The 20,819-nt window shown below is 32.9% G+C and overlaps 1 protein-coding gene across 1 annotated transcript in view; it reads right to left on the bottom strand.

Moving 5' to 3' along the window:
• Positions 1–4,024, bottom strand: part of LOC126748386 (E3 ubiquitin-protein ligase ariadne-1) — a 36,821-nt gene extending 32,797 nt beyond the window's left edge. The window contains exons 1-2 of the mRNA XM_050457592.1: positions 3,729–4,024; positions 991–1,146 (exon numbers count right to left, since the gene is read on the bottom strand). Of these exons, the coding sequence (XP_050313549.1) occupies positions 991–1,146; positions 3,729–3,935 (363 nt within the window). The 5' untranslated portion in view covers positions 3,936–4,024. The remainder of the gene's footprint in view (positions 1–990; positions 1,147–3,728) is intronic.
• Between the last annotated feature and the right edge of the window lie 16,795 nt (positions 4,025–20,819).

Here is a 20,819-nt window from a genome sequence, read left to right as displayed (position 1 = left end):
GGGCGTCATATTATGCAGATTCAAATAGTCCTTTGCAAATCCATACACTCGAATACACGACAACACACGACGAACAATTATTATCTATATTTAAATAGGTAGGTAACTTATTATGTATTCATAAAAATATATCTTTGTATCTTTTATGGTTCTCAAATTTAATGCCCTCTACATGAATAATAAAATAATAAAATTTTTTAAATATCCATATATTTCTATGGAAATATTCTAAAAAAAAAAAACATTAAACATTTTTTTTCTACTTTTTCATGGCATTATTTAAAGCTGTAGAACAAAATAAATGACAATTTTTCATTGCAACTTTTTTCTCTTGTGGGCGCCCTGTTGTGTAGATATAAATAGTCCTTTACAAATCCATATACTCGCATATCCAACAATTATTGTATTAAGTAAATTCAATAAGCAACTATAGTTAAATAGGTAACTTGTTATGAATTCATAACTACATATAGGTTTTACTTAATAAGTATCTAGTTATGTGACTTTGCCTGAAATTTAACCCACCAATTGTATCCATCAATTACCGACCCAATTCACTGCTTTACATATTAACCTAACATATCTTTCATGTTTTCACAATTTGTTTTATATTTTCCATATAAATAACTTCATATTTACAGGCAGAATTAAAAGGCAGAAAAAAAATTGAAAACCACAAGACAAAAGAATAATCATACAGATTGTTCGAAACATGCCTCATCTTAAAAACCTGAACATTCACTCAAAAACAACATATAAAAAACACTCACATACACCTGATAAACTTTTATTTTAGACAGAAACAATTATTTAATAGTTTATAAAGACTCACTTTTTTTAAAATTTTTCCAGAAGTGTCCAATTCTCTGGAAAAATTGATTCATCCAAAAGATTATAACTATACAACATTCAATCAAATAAAGCAAATTATTTTAGCAGTACAAAATTTATTGACTGATACTTATTTATATAATCAGTGTTTGCATATACCTTCACTTTGGTGGCTAAAATTGTTTTATTGAAAGGGTTGATAACTCTGGCTTCACTAAATAGTTGGTCTTGGTTCCCATCATAGAACCTCTCCATAAGCTTTTCTTTATCCCACCTAAAGTGGTTTAAGAGTATACGGGTAGTTGTTGCTGGAATCTGCAATAAAAGAGATAAATATAACTTAATTGACAAAAAAACTTTTTGGCTTTTATCAACAAGGTTTTTTGTAGAATATTTCATTTTAGCACCACAATAATGTTTTTAAAAATAAGGAAAGTAACCCAACACATGGGCAATCAGATTCATTTAGTATTACAACTCAACAATTAAGTAAAAAACTGAAATGTAAATAGTAAGTATGTAAGTGTAAATCACCAAATATAATTGGTAAAATATTTAAAAAAAAATATAAAAAAAAATATTTAAAAAAAAAATATATTAATAGGATTTTGATGGACATGGTTTTATATGCCTCTAAAAAAAATTATGAAAGTAAGAAAGGAGTTAACACCATAATGTTGAATGTTGTGAAAAGTAAGTGATAAAATTCACAAATTAGCAAAGAAAAAAGCTGTTAAATTGTAACTTATTTTTTATTAAGGTATTAGTTATAAAAAAATAATACATTAAGTATTTCTTAGTCACATTCATCACTCTCAGGGTAATCATGATTACTGCTGCCATGTCTCAGGTTTGTATAAAAATCGTGACAATAGGAACTTGTATATGGCAGTAGTGCTAATAAGTCTTGATATTTCTGCTCGGTGATTGGTTTTCCTGTCTCACTAAGCACATTAAGTTTATCTGGCAGAGTAATATTTGGACTCCTTACATATCTCTTCAGGTTGACCATTTTAAAATTTCCATCAAATTCTGTTTTAAAATACAACATTCCAATCTCTTCCTGTCTTACCTGTAGTTGAACAGCATTTGAAATTAGTACAGGCTGTTTTTCACTGTCGACTTTTCGACAAATAAATGGAGATGTTTTCGGATTTTTGTATAGCTCCTTAAAGTTTAGGAAGTCTTGTATTTCCATGTTATGTATAACATACTTACTATGAACCTGCCTTATAAATTGTTGCCAATCCCAAGGAGTCATAATTTCTAAGCGTGTTAAGTGTTTCCTTTTTCTTTCAATCAAAGCGTGGACGGTATCTGCTTCCATGTGTGTATGGCCTTTTAAGAGAAATTTTTGATTTATAACCTTGAGTTGAGGGTATCTGACTAAAATCCAGAACAGAGCAGCAATAATTGCCATATTTTTGTTTTGTCCGTAACAGTTATCTGACCAAATAGTCAGTTCTTCAATATTATTGTCCTTAATATTAGAAGATACCCACTTAATCAAAGCTGATGCAATCTCATTTCCCCCTCGACCAGCTTTGCTTTCATCCCACATCATATTGTAAGCGTTGTTGCTTCATAAATAGTAAAATTTAAGGTCCAAAGCATTCTTTTATAAAAGCTGGTACACAGGTTAATAGTGGTGTCGGTAGGCACTTTTGTAAGTCAACAGTTAAAACTTTAAGTGTTGGGTTATTTCTTGAGATTTCGATATCCTCATGTTAAAGTGCATATCGGGTAGTTGATTCTTTTTGACGATTATCAAACTGTATCTTTAAAATATCTGCTTTGACTTGATTTTTGCAACGAATTGGTCGCAAGTATCACACTTATCTACTTCTGGTGCCTTAAATGACAAATTAAAATCTTTATTGAAAATATCATAGTAGACCCATTTCTTTGCAACTAGTCCCTTTTCAAGACCTTTATCCTCACACCATTCCAAATAGTTTTTATACAATTTTTCTATGTTCAGGTCAGGGCCTAAATATAACCTAACCTAACACCAAGTGGACTTGGCGTTGTTTACCCCGAAGTAAAATATGCACTTCTGGATATTAAGTTTGAGGCATACAACATTATTTCTTTTGGTGTTCTTTACCTCATATAAAAAAGTCACATGGTGTTAAAAGTTTCTATGGAATTGGGTTAATATAAAAAATAAATGATAGTGTCTTATGCCTCTAAATAAAGTACAAAAAATGCCATAAAACAATGTGCTTAACTCAATTTTGGCCAAAATTGGACATAGTGTTGTATACCTCTGGCCTACAGACTTATACAATTTATTTTTGTCTAAGAAAATTTTGTAAAAATAACTAAATAAATGTTTATTCTATCATCATATTAAAAAAATTGTGTAAGTCAATAAATAAACAAAAAAAATCAAATCAAAATTTATCATGCAGATTTCTATCCATTCAAACCTTGAGTAGAAATTAATTTAATCTTATACTTGCATAACCTAGTTGAAGAACCAAATCACAAGTATATCCATTAAGCTTTTCAACTGCATTAACTTGAATCTGCTCATTTGATTTTTGTTTTTTATTTAAAAATTAACTACTAAGTAGTCTAACATTTATTCAATGTAAATCTAAAGAGCCTCTATGAAACACAGTATTTTTTATATATATATCATTGTTTGTTAAAAAGAAGTTATTAATGTTATATTTGGATTTTTAAAAAATAAGTAATATATTTATTTAGTGTGACAATAGGTAAGTGTATCATTAGTTTCTTGTTTGCATGAAAAGACCTTGAATAAGATGAATGAATTTCTAATGAAACTAAATTGAAATGATCATTTATTTCTTTTAACCCAAAAATAATAATTTCAGGGGTGGTAAATAACTGAGTAATTAATTATTTGATCAGCAAAGTGCAATTACCTCAACAACAGAATTTACATCCTTAATAGAATCTACCATGTGTTGTACAATCTCTTCAGTACTTAAAACCTCATATGGAAAATCATCAGAGTCTGTTTGTTTATCTCTATGGCCTGGCACCTCAACCTCCATGTAAATATCAACATCATCCCCACTGGACACGTTACCTGAGTCTACGTCATCGTAGGTTTCTTCCTCAGAGTCCATTTTTAGGGTGTTATCGAATTTCCTTAAAGAACTGTACAGTTTTGATATAGGCCACAAAATTGCTAAATGTTTAATCAGTGTTGATGCTCTTCAATCAAAAATATCAAAATACGGAAGTACACAATCACAATACACATTTCTTTTCTTTTGTTACCAGCTTAATTAATATTTGTGTTCTGTGGTTGCCAGTTTTGGATTTTTGGATTAACATTTGAAACGTCAATGTCGTTTGACACTGACGTTAGTGACACTGACGGCCAAAGAACTGAAGGCCAGATATTCATGTATACGATAGTAGATTCGCTCGCAAGTATACGATGGCAGGTTTTAGGTAGACGCCGACTCTCATTGGTTAACTTCGTACTGTATTCCATGATCGATTTTGTTAGTGAGCGCAATAAATTATCTCAGAGGCTGTATTTAAAATGCACAGCCGACTTTACTTAAGCCGCGATTTTGCTTCATTTACAAATGAGAATATTTTATTTATGTGATTGATTTAATGTTTCAAATATGTATAGGCGCCGTTAATAATTATATAAATGCATTATTAGACTTTTTCCCCTATAGTCTAGTTTTTTAGTTATATAAATTTCATCAATTAATAAATTAACAACTTTCTCAATCGGTGCTAAAGAAGTGGATACAAGGTTTAAATAATTAGTGGTGTCGTTAGTTTTATTTAAGTAAGAAAGATACTGTGGGTACCTTTTGGTGGGTAGATTTAAATAATCTCTAAGCAATTCATATGCGCAAGGGGATATAATATATAACATAAAGACATACCTTCACCGAAACGTCGCTTCAACCAGATATTCTCGACTCTGAATTGTATCCAGAAACATTTAGAGTGCTCAGATCTGACAGACAGCTGGATAGAGTGGCCGCTACTCGTGGTGGTGGCTGCTTGGTCGCAGCTTCTCACAACATCCACCTAGAGAGGGTTAACTTGGAAGACATCCTTAACTTCACACCACTTATAGATATTTCAGGTTGTAAGCTCACTTATGGTTATTTTCTATTTTATTTATTTGTAATCTATGTCCCTCCTTGCACAACCGAGAAAGACTTTGAGACCTTGTGTGAAACAATTGTGTCACTGGATCTGGTCCACACAAAACGCGTTATGATTGTTGGAGATTTTAATGTTCCGTCTTATCAGACAACCGAAGCTAGCAGTGTCAAGTGCAAGCTTTTGACCAACCTATGCGAGATCCTTGGTCTAAAGCAGTTTAACAATATTCCAAATGTTAATAATAGGCTTCTTGACTTCGTTTTTTCAAATTTCGATGTCAGTGTCATCAAAAGTATATCACCGCTTATTGACGAAGATTTGCATCATCCTGCTTTGACAATTTCTTTTAAATCGGCTTCCCCTCATAAATATAATCCTTCTATAAGTTCAAATAATCTACAGCAGTTTAACTTCAAAAAAGCAGACTTTCCACTCATGTATAATTTGTTGCTTGATGCAGACTGGTTGTCCGTCTTGCAGTCTCCTGACGTTGATAGCGCTTGCAAGGAACTTTACAAAAGACTTGATTCAGCTTTTGCTGCTTCAGCACCTTTAAAACAACGAAGACGACGGCGATTTCCAGTATGGTTTTCAAAACAAATTATTTGTAATATCTTTAAGAAGGAAAAAGCATATCGTGATTATAGATCCTCTCCAACTGAATTTAATCTTTCCAGATACAACAGGCTTCGTCAGACAGTAAAATCTCAAGCCCGTGAGGCCTATAACTCATTTGTGACCCAAGCCGAGGAGAACACTTCCGTCTATTATGTGCGATGCCAATGGTAATTCTTTTCAAGGAACAGAAAATATTGTGCCAGCTTTTGCCAAACTTTTTCAGAATGTTTTGTGGCTAAAGACTGCATGTTTGTCCTTTGTCAGCCTTTATGTCATATTTTTAACCTTATTTTGAAAACTGGCAAATTTCCAGGCGTCTGGAAATGTGCTAAAGTAATACCAATTCACAAAAAAGACGATATAAACAGAATCGACAATTACCGACCTATCTCCATACTTTGCAATTTTTCCAAAACTTTTGAAACTATTGTTTATAACAGAATTCTTCCCCAAGTTCAATTACTACTCTCTATAGATCAGCACGGTTTTATTCCTAAAAGGTCGTGCATCACTAACCTCTGTAATGTGACTCGTTTTATTTCTTCAGCCCTCGATAGAAAAAGTCAGGTTGATGTGGTGTATACTGATTTCAGTAAGGCTTTCTGCAGATAAATCATAGCATTCTGCAGGAAATATCGAACAAGCAATTCAACTTCTCAGAAAGGCTAATTTCGTTGCTTTCGTCATACCTATTGACCGGCTACAGTTGGTTAAGGTGGAACGTTGCAGATCTAATATCTTTGTTTTAACTTCTGGAGTCCCACAGGGATCCAATCTCGGCCCACTTCTTTTTATCTTTTATATTAATGATCTTATAGAACTGATTTCCTGCCTTAGACTAGCTTATGCTGATGATCTGAAAATATCCTAGTGTATCAATAGTATCTTGGACTGCTTGTTCTTACAGAGTAACTTGGATCTAATTAGGGGGTGGTGCAGTCGAAATCAGTTATGTCTTAATATCTCGAAATGCTGTGTGATCTCCTTTCACCGAACCAAGGATTCTGTTTTGTTTAATTACAATATAGACAATCAAATCCTCTGTAGAAGTACTTCTATTAAAGATCTAGGGGTTGTATTCGACGATAGGCTCACATTTGTGCCACATATTGAACAGACAGTGACCTCCTCGTTGAAACTTCTGGGTTTTGTCATTCGAAATAGCCGACTCTTTAACAACTCAAACTCAATAAAACTATTGTACGTTTTCTTTGTTAGATCAAGACTGGAATACGGTTCCTTGGTGTGGTGTCCTTTCTATGAATGCCATGTTGGCTACATCGAGAGTGTTCAGAGAAGGGTTTTAAAGTTTCTTATGTTTCGTGAGGATGGAATATATCCTGTCAGGGGACATGATCATGATCTGTTAGGTAGATTTAATCTGCAATCTCTGGCCATGAGGAGAACAATTCATTTTGTAACATTCTTATGGAAGTTGGTCAATAATCAAATAAATTCTCCTCCTCTCTTAAACGATATTCTATTTTATGTACCACGATTTGCTTCTAGAGCAAATATCACTTTTGCTTTAGATCGCGCCAGAACTAACATTAGATTTCAGGGTCCCGTATATCAAATGTGCAGAATTTTTAATTCAGTATCATCAACCTGTGACATATTTGTATGCTCCATAAAGGATCTAGTTTTGTCTCTGACAAACCAACAGTTACCATAATTTCTTTTCTCTTCCTTTTTTCCCTTGTCCCATGAATCCCTTTCTTTGTTTATTCTAATGTTAATTTACATCTCCTTTAATTTTGATATATACATGATATATACATATATACATGTTACTATAGTAATTTAATACTTGTTTACACTTTCAAAACATTAATTGTAGATTTTCCTGTAACTGGGCTTTGCCTGTTGGAAATTAACTGCTAAATAAATAAATAAATAAATAAATTACTATAGTTGATGGGCAATAATGTTTTTGCTTTAAAATAAGTAAGGTTATTTGATCTATTAAAAGTATTACTTAATTACAAATGTCACTATCTTTTTCATCCTCTGAGATGACGAGTATCGTTTATTAAACTCACAATAATCAGAAGACTTATAATTTTCGAGTTGAGACCACCTACTTAATTTCAATTCGAAAGGTAAAATCCATTTTAGGTCATTTTGGGACAACTCATTGTTTTTTAAAAAGACTTTAACATGTAGGTCGCTATCTATTGATATTTGATTACCGTAAAGTAGGGCTACTTTGTAACACTACAGCCTACTTTGTGACATTGCCACTTTTAACTAAAATTAATTTTTTTACCAGGTCGCTAAAAACGATAGAACGATTTAAATTTCATATAACAATAGTGTACCGGGTGCGCCATCTAGGTCAATATGACAAAAGCCGGTAGCAAAACATCGCTCCTCATACCAGAGCAGAGTTGAAAATTAGGCAAACAGGTGTTTTTCGATTTGTGTGTAAACTTTCTATTGACCGCAAAAAACCGTGAAATATTTTTTAACTAAGGTAAGTTTATATTAAAGTATATGTTTGCTTGCTTTAATGTAAAAATGTTATACTTTCGAGTTTTTTTTAATTTGTTTTTTCTATTTTTACGAAAAAAGTATAAAACGAGGAACGACTTTGTGACAAAAAAAATGTCACAAAGTAGCCCTTGCTTAAAAGTTACCTGTTAAACAAATACCAAAAAAATTGTTTTTTTTTTTAGATACAATGCCAAGGGCGTACAAAAAAAAATTGGCTGCCGCAGCTACAAAAACTATACAGAAGAAACGTTAGCTGAAGCTCTTAATGATATAAAAAATAAACGAATATCATTACGCGGTGCTGCGGAAAAATATGGTATACATCGAAATACTTTATGGCTGAAAATTAAAGAACGGCACAAAAACAGGCCTGGACAACAAAAATTATTTACCGACCAAGAAGAAGATGCCTTTGCCGCCCATATTATCACTGTGTCAACTTTTAGTTTTCCCGTAAGCACATTTGATCTAAGATGTATAGTTAAATCGTATATAGAAAGAACGCCAAGGCAAAAAAGTTAAGCCTTTTAAAAACAATATGCCAGGACCTGATTGGGTCAAGTCCTTTTTGAAGCGACAACCGCAGCTTCCACAGAGAATCGCGCAGAATATTACACATGCTAGGGCTGCCACTGATGAAGAAACTGTAAAAAATTTCTTTGATAATTTGGAGGCCGAGTTAGAAGGAATTCCTGTAGAAAATATATGGAATTATGACGAAACAAACCTTGTTGACGACCCAGGCCAGACAAAAATAATAACTAAAGGGGGAACAAAGTATCCTAAGCGAATCAGAAACTCTTCCAAAGCCTGTACTTCTCTAATGGTATGCGGAAATGCCGAGGGTCAATAAGCTCCACTTTATATTAATTATAAATCTCAAACATTATGGAATACATGGATTGAAAATGGACCCGCAAACGCGCGATATAATAGAACGGCTTCGGGATAGTTTGACTACCAAGTTTTTGAGGATTGGTTTTTAAATCTTATGCTGCCAATATTAAAACGGCAAGAAGGGCGAAAGGCCCTTATAGGAGATAATCTTAGCTCGCATTTAAATCAGCAGGTCATTCAAGCATGTGAAGCTAATAATATTCGCTTTATACCTTTAGCTCCTAATACAACGCATCTACTCCAACCACTTGACGTGGGCTTTTTCCGCCCAATGAAGGAAAAATGAAATAGCTGAGGTTGTGGGTAATAGTTTTATTCAACACCTTACCAATGTAAGGACTGACGCAACCAAAGGGAGGCAGATGAAAAGTAGAAAGCGCCTAAACGTTTCACCAGGTAAAAGCATAAGTAGTAGTGATTTTAACATCCCATCTGCTCCCATTTCTGCTGAGAATACGCGAAACAACGATGACCCTCAACCTGGACCCTCCGGCATCCAACAAAAGAAACGCCTAAAAAGCGGTCGAGATAATGGATCAACATCAGATAATTCCAGTGAAAATCAGGACCAAATTAAATACATGGAAAGTGATGACAGTTCATGGGATGAACATTTTTCCAGTGATTAAGATGAACGGGTACTTGAAGAAAGAACTGTAGCCCAAAAAGCAGAAAAGTCAGAGGGAAAGTACGTCGTTGTTAAATTTGAAGAAAAGTATTTTCCAGGTCAAGTTACGACCGTATACAGCATATGAGCGACAGTAAATGTGATGGAACGTGTTGGAAAGCAGTGGAAGTGGCCTCAAAAGAAAGACGAGATATTTTATAGAAATGAGGAAATTATTATGGGCATAAATGCCCCAATTTAAGCGTTATTTGACATTCCAGATTTAAGTGATTTTGTTGTGTAATCACAGGTGTATCATATATTATTTACCACCAGTTTTATTACTTAGTTTTCTTTTGTTTAAAGTTACCTACACATTAATAAACATTTTGTTAATATTTTGCATAAGAGCATTTAGACATGTAAAATAAAAGTTATTTTGTAATTATTTATGTGTTTTTATCTATCAAATATCCTTATTTAAAATTTTAATATTATATATTTTTTGTATATAAATAGAGCATGGGTGTTACTTTGTGCCAAAATTGTATTTCACGTTAAATATCAAACAAAATGATCCCTGTCACAAAGTAACCCCGACCCATCGGGTGACTTTGTGACATTTTATTTTGTTTTTTTTTCTCAAATTCTACTTCACATGTCGAGTTATCGGTTTGAATCAAGAAAGAACAAATATGAAACGATAAGTTGGTATATCTAAAATAATATTATTTGCAAGTTTACATGATTTATCATCAAAAAATCTAAGAAATTGTCACAAAGTAGCCCCACTTTACGGTAATAATATTTATACAAGCATCATTAAAGTATAATAATGTTATAAAAAATAGTAAAAATATTTTAAAATATAATAAATAATATAGTTTTGTATCCCCAACAATTTTTACATTCACAGGTCAGATATTAGAATTTCTTGGGAATAATTACTCATAAGACCCTGAAAATTTGTTATGAAATCAAGTTGCTCAAAGGCTTTATTGGCAAGTTCATTACGTTTTTGTTGTTTACTATTTCATTCGTCTGGACTTTCTCTAGGAAGAGGCACTGTTTTTGTTAAATATTCAGCTAAATTTCGAAAAATTTGAGGCACTGCTGAGCAAACTAATCTTGCTTTAACTCTAATCTTAGTAAGTGTACCATCAGGTAAAAGATAATCACCTTTACAAATAATATCATTTGGGTTAAAATGCTTGGCACAAACCGCAGAATATTGAGTAGGAGCCCAATTATCTCTAGGTATGGCTTTTATCCATTTAATTTTAAGTTGTTCATCTTTGAGGAAGCCAAAAACAGAAATACTTGCCTCCCCTGCTCTTAAACTACTTTTATAATTAGATTTACATCCGGGAATACAGCAGGCACTTGGCATGTTTCAAAAGGCAAGAAAATTCTTTAATGAATTCCTATTTATAAATAAAGCTGATAGATTTACCTATACTTACTAATACTATCGGTATTCCTTACCAGATTTCCTCCAAATATGTTTATAAATAAAACAAATCCTACATTTTTTGATGCGAGTAAAGTATTAACCTTGGCTCTTAGGCATAAGTTTCTAGTTTTAGTGGAATACAAGATATTCACAAAAAATCCCAAATCACACAGATAAGAGCACAACACAAAAATCTTAAAAGTGATATGTAAAATAAACTTAAAAATCGATAAATAGCACAATGACCCACTTAAGAAGCTGACCGGCTCCACCTGTTTCTGTTTACAAGTGTTTATCTTTATAACGATTTGAATGAAGTTCCGTAAATTAGCAATACTATAACGACATTCAAAGAAGTCATCAATTTTTCATTCCTGATTTCCGTGTAATAAGATGGTTAGAAAAGTGCAAGAGTATTGCAATGTTTCAAGAACATTTTGTCAGTATTGTTAATGGATTGGAAGTATTATCAACAGAAGGGAAACTGTTCCCTTCTGTAGATAATACTCTCGCAATAAAAACGACTACCTTTCAGCTGCATTTAGCAGTAACTCAAACAACCTTTATCATGTGAATATCAAAAGATTCCTCCTAGCAGGATGTCAATATTTTACAATATTAAAGATTTTCTTGGTTGCACAAAACAAATTTATAAAATTATTAAATTGCCAAAAGATGAAAAGATGAACTTTTGAGCGATTCCAAGTTAATTGCAGAAAAGTTGGGATTGGAACTGTGACAATCCAGAATTATCAATCGTCAAAAACATCGCTCGAATCATGCTGCATCTGAAAATATCGAATTCTAGAAAAGATCGCTTCTGATCCGAAGAGAACTTGCCAGCCTATTCTTTATTTCACTTAAATTCACCTAAAATGTTGAAAATGGAGATTCAAGACTTTATAGATCTTTATAAAAATTTCTTGAAGTTCTACGGTCTTAAAGGTTCACAGGAGAGGCTGAATTGTGCTATCATCATTGGAAAGATAGGAATTCAATAACTGAAGATCTTCAGAAGTTACACTTATGCGATATTGTAAAAAAAGCAACAGTGTTTTTTTCCAGCTACGAGGATAGCTCTATACATTGCCACCCCATCATCTTGTACATCAGTGGCGTAACAACGGTGAAATTTGCTGTGTTTGAAAAATCGTATGAGGCCCCCTACACTAACGGAGGCCCCCTCCGCCCCCTGTTTTTTCGGTCCTTGCATATCATAAGTGAAAATACAATCATTTTTCAATCTCAAAATAATTTATTGAATAAAAATATTTTTATAATGAAAATTACATAGGTTTTGTTGTATTAATCAAAAATGCCGAACGTCGGGGCCCCCGACCTGTATTTGCATTATTTGGCCAAGACACAAAGATATCTTAATTTTTTAATGCCTGAAGTAGGCTAGATTTACAAACAAAGTGCCCGATTTTCTTTGCTTTAAATATCTTCCCCAGTAGATCATTATCAAATAAAAATGTAGAAAAATGTGAATATGATTTTCAGTAACCATAAATTTGGTAGGGGCCCCATATATTCTATAAAAACTCTATACTCAAAAACATTAGAAAATATTTTTGTTTACGGTCGAAACGAAAATTTTGCGAAAAAAAATTTGATAATCTTGCAAACATTAAAATTATAAAGTATTTGGGGGTCCCCTGCAAATTTACAGGACAGATTTTTCAGGTAATAACTAATTAAATGTTAGGAAAAAATTTAAATTTAAATAGCCGAAAGTTCTTTAAAAACTGTTCCGATATCAGTCAGCAGTAGTAAGCGGAGCGAGGGGGTCCGTGTTCGATGGAACACAGTGGAACACCGGTAGTTACGCCACTGTTGTACATGTTAATATGAAGGGCATAAAGAACTACGATTCATATCATACTCTTTTTTACAGAATTATGGTTATTGAGAAATGATTAACAAAATAAGAAAAACTTAGTGAAGAGAGTTTTAAACAGATTTGCTATAGACCCACACCGTTTATGAGATGTTACAAGATGTTATTCCACAAAAACTATTGTTTTTATTGGACAAAGCTTATTTTGACTGTGCCTTAAATTGTATGCCTTCAATAATGACATTCATCCTTTTCATTTTTTAGTCTAAGCTGCTATGGCTATTCAAACCACGTCTCTAGTATGTTTATACTATAAAACACAAAAATATAGAGAAGTGGAAGTTGGTTCATAACGGGAAGAAATTTTCTGGCCCTCTACTGAAGGTTCAATAATTCGAACTTATTTTGATATTTATAAGCCGTAAATCTACTGGCAACCAACTTTAATAAACTTTAGGAGTGAGCTGTTGACTGGTTTTGACTCAAAAACGTTCAAAAGGTAATTTAAATGACTTAAATTCCTTTACCAAAACTTTGGAATGTTCTTTCGAGGTCTATGGATAGTCAGGTATATGGATTTTTGATAATCAATATAATTTTGGAATTTTTAGGTTTAAAAGTTGTAACTTAAATTTATGTGAGGTTTTAGGACTGAAATAAATAGCAAAATTTTTGTAATGAGTTAATGCTGTTTTAACATCTTGTCAAAAACAGTCAACAGTTTAATTCAAAAGTCAATAATTTTTTTTAAATGCCACAATTTGTATTATTAACAACTTGCGGATATAGCCATGGGTAATTGCCTGTCTCCCTTTCTAGCAGAGCTCTTAATGAACCGTTTTGAGTTAAATACAAAAAATACATTCCAATACTTTCTACAAGTTTGGTTAACATATGATGGCGATGTATTTGCCGTGTTCGACAAAAGCAAATAATATATTTTCTAGAACAACTAAATAACTGTTTCCCAACAATTAAATTTACCTTTGAACAGGAAACAAATAACAAATAAATTTATTCTTAGATAATCTTGTCATCAAAAATAATAATAAGTTAGAATTTGATATTTATAGAACAGAAACAAATACTTTTAGATACATAACTAGTGAGTCCACCATTGTTGAACGTTATTTTGTTACATGAACCATTATTTTCAACATAAAATTGCTAGCATTACTAGCAAACTATGTTCAGCAATGCTTTATTGGATTTTTTGTTCTATTAGTTACATCTTTAGTAATGAAGGCCACTTATAAGTTAGTATAGTTTTAATCTTCTCCCGAAAATGCTAACATCGTTGGCGAAACACGTGTCGAGATTAAAATAAAAAGTTTTGACTATTAGAAAAACTATTTTGTGATTTGAGTGTCATACCAAAGGTTCCAGCCATAGGACCAGAATATAAGCAATTAAATAGTTTTACACTTTTTCTACTTCAAGAAATGTCAGGTAATATTGACATATGTCATATGCAAAAAAGAATATCCCTTCAGTAATAATGTTCATTAAAATTACAGGTATAAAAATAAAACACAATTGTATGATTTTAAGTAAACAGATATATATATCATCTGGAAAATAAAAATCCAAGATTTCAAGTATTCTAATACAATACATTTATAATTAACACTGTTAATTTATAATACAATAGAAATTGGATTATCATAAGAATTAGTTCTTCATACAGATATTATAACTGCAGAGGTTAATAATAATAATTCCACTAACTTTCACATTGTTAATATAAAAATATATAATTGCTATTAATGGAGATGGTCTATCAATAACTGGCTGGTGTAATCTGCATTGGTTTAGGTCAAAAAATTGAAATAATTTATGTCTCATAATTGGTTGCTGTAGCTTAAGTCGTTCCGAAGCTATCAAACGAAAACTATAGCGTTTAAAAATTTTCTTCAAAGAGATGTAGCTCTCTGACAAAGCATTTCCGGATCGCGTATTTCCATTTCCGTGTTGAATTGGAGGCATAGTGTGGAACCAGTGCCTCGAAACCCACACGGATTGTTTCCCAAATCCGTGTTGGTTTCCAGGAATGTTTTTTTGCGCTTGGGCATTTTTTTTTCAGAAGATGCACCTGTTGAACGAGGACAGTACGACAGTTCGTCGCCGAAAAGAAAACCGAGTGTTACTGACTGACGACGAGTGATTAATAGATATTACGCTTGTTTTGTTTTTGGTTCAACTAACGTATAACCGCGTGGTGCGATCATTATACAGTGCTATTTTTTTGTGACCAAAGTAAAATGCTTATTCAATGTGTTTTTTTTTTAAATGTAAAAATGAGAGACTAAGTTTAGAGTCACGGTAAAGGTAATAATAACCTATCAATCTGATGTTAAATTTTTTTTCCTATAGCGTGCGTAAAGTGCATAAAAAAAGGCACTAGGGCATAAAGTATTTTGCTAATTCCTTTATTTTCTTTAACATTTTTAGTAGTAGAAAAAATTGTGTATGCTACTTCTGTGTAAAGTACTCTTTTTTTAATCATGTGATTGTCGCATTCGCCTAAAATTCACATCCGTAAAAAAAGGTCAACTTAACATACTTGTTGCATAAATAACTATTCTATCAAATCAAAATCACATTTATTGACAAGTTAAACATTTTCGTATTAAATCGTTAGGGCTTAGAGTTTCCAATATCTCTTATAATAGAAGATGCATAGTGGTATTAGCGGAAAAAATCAATTCACCCAAACATTGAAAGTATTAGCAATAATAATTGGTCGGAATTGTTTACAAAATGAAAATACAAAAATATTTTTGATGTATTTGACATGATATGACAAATCAAATAACAGCGCATTTTTGAGCAAATTTGAAGTCCACCTTAACATTTATTGACATTCTTCAATGCGGTGTTGTCTTTTCCGTAGATTTCGGTGAACCCAATCTTGGCCCTTAAAAATAAAACACAATGAATGCGAATAACATTTTACTGAGTGTTTTCCTATGACCATAAGCAAAAAAGTGCAGTTGGAATTAAATAATGTTGACGAGTTATTAATAAATTAATAGAACTATGGAAATTTTAAAAAACATTATAAGTGGAATTGTGAATAATTTCGAAATAGTGAGACACGAAGGAAACAATGAAAATTATCAATGCAAAATTCAATGCTCTATACCGTTTGAAGGAAATTACGACGTTAAATGTGATTATTTCATCAAGTAATTTTCGGAAATTACCAAAACAAATTGGATAATGTTAAGACGATACTCGCAGCAAGTGAGATACGACTTCAGAAAAACATTCTTATGCCATCTATCGAGAAGAAACAAAACCAAGGATAAGAAGAAAGGCGTTACTAGGGATTATAAGTGTAAGGCGAGTATAAACATTAAGTTTTTGAAAGTTACCAAGAGTACGTTGAAAAATTAAAGATTGATGAAGAAAGGATTGCATGTCTTAATTGATATTAACTACAATCATTCTCATCGAATCAATGTAGCTCAGGCACTGAGTCTTTTGCGTTGTTCCGCAGACACAAAAAAACTATTTGAATCTTATTTTGAAAGTGGACTGCTGCAGCGGCAAAATCTTATCACGAAATGGCTATCATCGAAGAATGTGAGAAAAACGCATACGTTACCTTAGCTAATGCTCAAAAAAATCCGCTCGACCGTCAGGTAACTCACTTTTATGAAGAATGGCGTAGCAGAACCTACGGGACTCGAGATATTAGTGACGTCGTCAAAGTTCTGCAGCGAAAAAAAACTGAAATGCCTGTGTCAGGCATGAACGGACAGATGTTCATCAAGGAACAACCGACTGTATGCGTTATTATAACACCCATTATGCAACGAGTGTTTCTGGATGGACTAGCTGATGAAATGGTGTTCATTGATTCGAGTGGATCCTGCGACCAAACCAACGTTTGTGTAACATTTATATTTGCTGCATCGAAAATTGGGGCTCTTCCCATCACTGTCATTTTACATACCAGCCAGTCTCAAGAAAACTACACCCACTGTTTTCGATCCGCTAAAGATGGTTTACTGGAAACTTGTAAGAAACATTTTGAACCAAAAATTATCACGTCTGATGACAGCAGTGCCGAGCGAAATGCCTTGCAAAAGGTCCTACCGAGTAGCAGATTACTACTATGCATTTTCCATGTGAATCAGGCTCTTTGGCGTTGGTTGTGCCAAAGATGACATGATGTGGCTCACGCAGATCGGCAACCGGTGATGAAGAAATTCCGTGCTGTAATGTATAACATTACATCGCAAGATGTTGAAGTTAATATGTCAAATCTATTAAACACAGAAAAATGTAAAAAAAATGCCAAGTTGGCAAACCACTTGACAAATTTATGGGAACGACGTGAAGAATGGTGTTTAGCATATCGTGGCGATATTTTGATAAGAGGCAATAATACCAACAACTTCTGTGAATCATTAATATGAATTTTTACAGACATGATATTGCAAAGGTGCAAAGTTTTCAATATGTGTGCGTTGGTAGACTTTATCAACAAAACATTTGAACAGTATCAAAAGAAAAGGTTGATCCACTACGCAAGCGGAAGAGGAAGACATCTAACGTTGGCATATGAAAAATTCTGCCAAGCAAGTAGAGCAATCACATATTGTACTTTTAAAAGACAATACTTTCTTTCTCAGATGTAAAACAGGAGCGTACATTGTTGACTCTTTGATGGCGCTATGTACTTGTTTATATGGAGTTGGTGAGAGATTTTGTAAGCACCTTTGTGCCGTAGAAAGAAAATTTGGCACTGAACTAAGCACGTCACTTAATTTAACTCGCTCTGACCGTCAACGCTTTGCAAAATTTGCTGTAGGTGGCGAGTTTTCAGCGACATTTTTTGAAAGTATAACTGATAAAATTCGTGAAAGTAGTAGAATAACCGAGAATGAAGATGTAGCCACATTCGATCTTCCAATGAACCCAATAGAGATCCCTCCTGAAAGAAATAATGAGGAATTTAATAGTGCTATTCAGAATATCAAAGATCAGTGGCAAAGAATTACTGACATGCTAGAGAGAAATCCTAACAATGACCAAACAAAGATTTTGGTAAAGTTTGGATCTGACCTTACAAAATTACAGACTCCTTCCAGCATTATATCTTTTATTGCCCAGAAAACTACAAGCAAGAAAAAAAAATTAAGGTCCAGCCGACGTCAATCGCTCGACGAAAAGAGAAAAGCTTGCCGTGCAGTGGAAGAATTCAGTCGGGGCGTCCATCCAAGTCAGAGAGTAAAAAGAGGAGGCGTGCTCACGATATTACGTCAAATATCGACGAAAATGAACCTCCTGCAAAAAAACATTAATTTTGCTGTTTTCATTTTCCATTTTTCCCATTTATTTATGTGAGGTTTCTGTTTTCTAAAACATATTATATTTTTTTAAATAAAACAAATGAGTTTTTTACTACCCTGCGTAAAGTGCTTACTTTACGTACGTTTGTGGATTTGTAAAGCCAGTCTTTTTGAATTGTAGTACGTAATAAGTATATCTGACAATTTTGACAGTAACAATTAATTGCCAAACAATAAACAACAAAATGCGTTTTGACCAATTTTTTTAAGCACTAGGGCGTAAAGTAATTTGCTAATTTCTTTATTTTTTTAAAATTTTTGATAGTGTAAAAAATATGTATACTACTCATCTGTAAAGCACTCTTTTTTTACTTATGTCATTGTCGCATTCTTCTACGGCTCGTGCTACAAATTTACATTCGTAAAAAAAGGCTAACTTTACGCGCTGGGAATGCAGCTGTGACATGATGCCTCCTAATCGCGTGTGGTTTGTAGCGCGATAAACTCGTGTTGGTTTCGAGGCACTGGTTCTACGCTGTGCCTCCATTTCAACACGGGAATGGAAATACGCTTCTGGACCCATGTTCATATGAACTTTTCTTTTTTTTGGCGTTTTCTATCTACTCTAGAAGCTTGTAACATGATCAACGGAGCACCCTGTGCGTATATTACAAAAAATAATTTAAAAACAAAATAGACTTAGACACAAAAAGCAAAAGAAATACATACATAAAACATAACTACACCTAAATTAAATATTTTATAAAAATGTTTAATAATATTCTTTATAAACAAAATCTAAATTTCGCTGCTAAATGAATTTTCTGCGTCTAATATATAATTTCTGTTTCCTAGAAAAAAATTACAACAGATTTTAAAAAGTAATTAAAAATTCTATATCAGAGTATTATCTAAAAAAATTATATATTCATCTGTAATCCAAATTAAACTCTTTGAAAATGAAAACAACTCATAATATAGCATATATAACTTACATAGTATATATTTGTTGGTCTCATAATACTAACAATATAACTTGGAACTATTATATTAAAAAAAGGCTTAATTGAAAGATGCCTACAGAAAGTAAAATTAATTCTAACATTCTGGATGCTCAGTTCTCGTAGACTCTAAAGCTCTATCTCAGTGAACACAGGAAGTTGTATGATACGAACATGAAATAAATTTAAAAAATAGGCAGTGCAAACACTCTAAATAATTCATATTAGGAGTCCAAATTGTAAATTTGTAAAAGGGTTTACAAATTGTAAATTTGGGTTTGTCTTTAGACCATATACAAACACAAATTTAGTAGGCCAAATTTAGAGGAGCTGCGAGAGAATTTTTCAATGTGTCAGTTCCATTTCACCAGAAACTCTGTTGGCAGTACGAAATGGCTTTTATGATAGCTGAAGTTAACTTATTACCCCATCAAAGTCAAACGTCGTTAGTCTAACGTACTGCGTATATACTATAACAAAATAAAATTAATGTTTTTACTGGCTAACTAAATTGCTTTGGTATGATTGAACTTTTAAACATTTAAAAGAAATGTATTGGTTATAATAGATTTAGAATTACTTAAAAATATACTAGTCGAAAATATATTGTAACAATCTTAACAGCTGCGCATATACCAGCTATTCTCCGGCATTTGGGAATAATCTCGTTTAGACCCGGAGGCACATCTCGCGACATTTTGGGACACATGTAAATAGTTGGCGCATGTTCCGGATCACTGAGCTACCTGATATATAAGGAGCCCTCATATTCAGACCAGTTCAAGTCTGAATATTGGTGCGACTTTTAAATCGAGAAAATAGTGGAAAATAAATACAGTGTAAATAAATGTTTCTAGTACTTTGTTAGTTTTTTTATATAACATTTATTATTGTTAGCAAAACTGTGAATGAGAGGTCATGATGCAGTTGTACCATGTAAATCCGTATCTCAGTTTTTTTTTCTGCGACAGGGTAATTTTCTTAAATATCGCAGTACTTTGAATGTGAAAGTTTGGTAAAATTACTAATATTTATGATATGTTGATGCAGCTTTGAGGATAAAACTAAGTTTTAAGAAGATAAGTTACGTCAGGGTGATAAGCACATTTAAGCCATATAAATCTGCTGTTCCGAACAGAATCTTTCCATCATTGTTGCAACAAGAACCAGAAATATACTCTTCCAATATATCAGAAGCTGACTTTGACAATGAGGCGCTGAGACCACTTTATCGGTTAGAATGGCTAGCTCGCTAGGCTGAGGCCTAGCTTGTGGTTAAATCTTAAGTCTAAAAAAAAACAGAAAATTAAAAAAACCATTCTCATGCAAAATTCTTTAGGCCAATTTACCTGATCTGACTTTGGAAAATAGTGAAGTGATGCTGGCAGCCTTTGTTTGGTACTTGGAGTTAAAGCCACGGCTTGTAGGTGGATTAACTGTATAGTTAAAAAGTAGAACAATAAGCAGCGAATTATTTAGTGAAGAAGTCGAATCCCGGGTAACACCTGAATGTCTCCATCGAAGGGACCTATCAACATATATTACCTTTTTTGGAACATTGTGATAAACGGGCTGCTCTTAGATCTTAAGGAATTAAAACATATCATTTTAGGACATGCATATGACTTGGTGATAATAGCCAAGACAAGTTTAA

The sequence above is a fragment of the Anthonomus grandis genome, chromosome 22 (assembly GCF_022605725.1).
Source record: "Anthonomus grandis grandis chromosome 22, icAntGran1.3, whole genome shotgun sequence".
NCBI classification, from domain to species: domain Eukaryota; kingdom Metazoa; phylum Arthropoda; class Insecta; order Coleoptera; family Curculionidae; genus Anthonomus; species Anthonomus grandis.
This window is presented reverse-complemented; position numbering and strand designations above follow the sequence as displayed.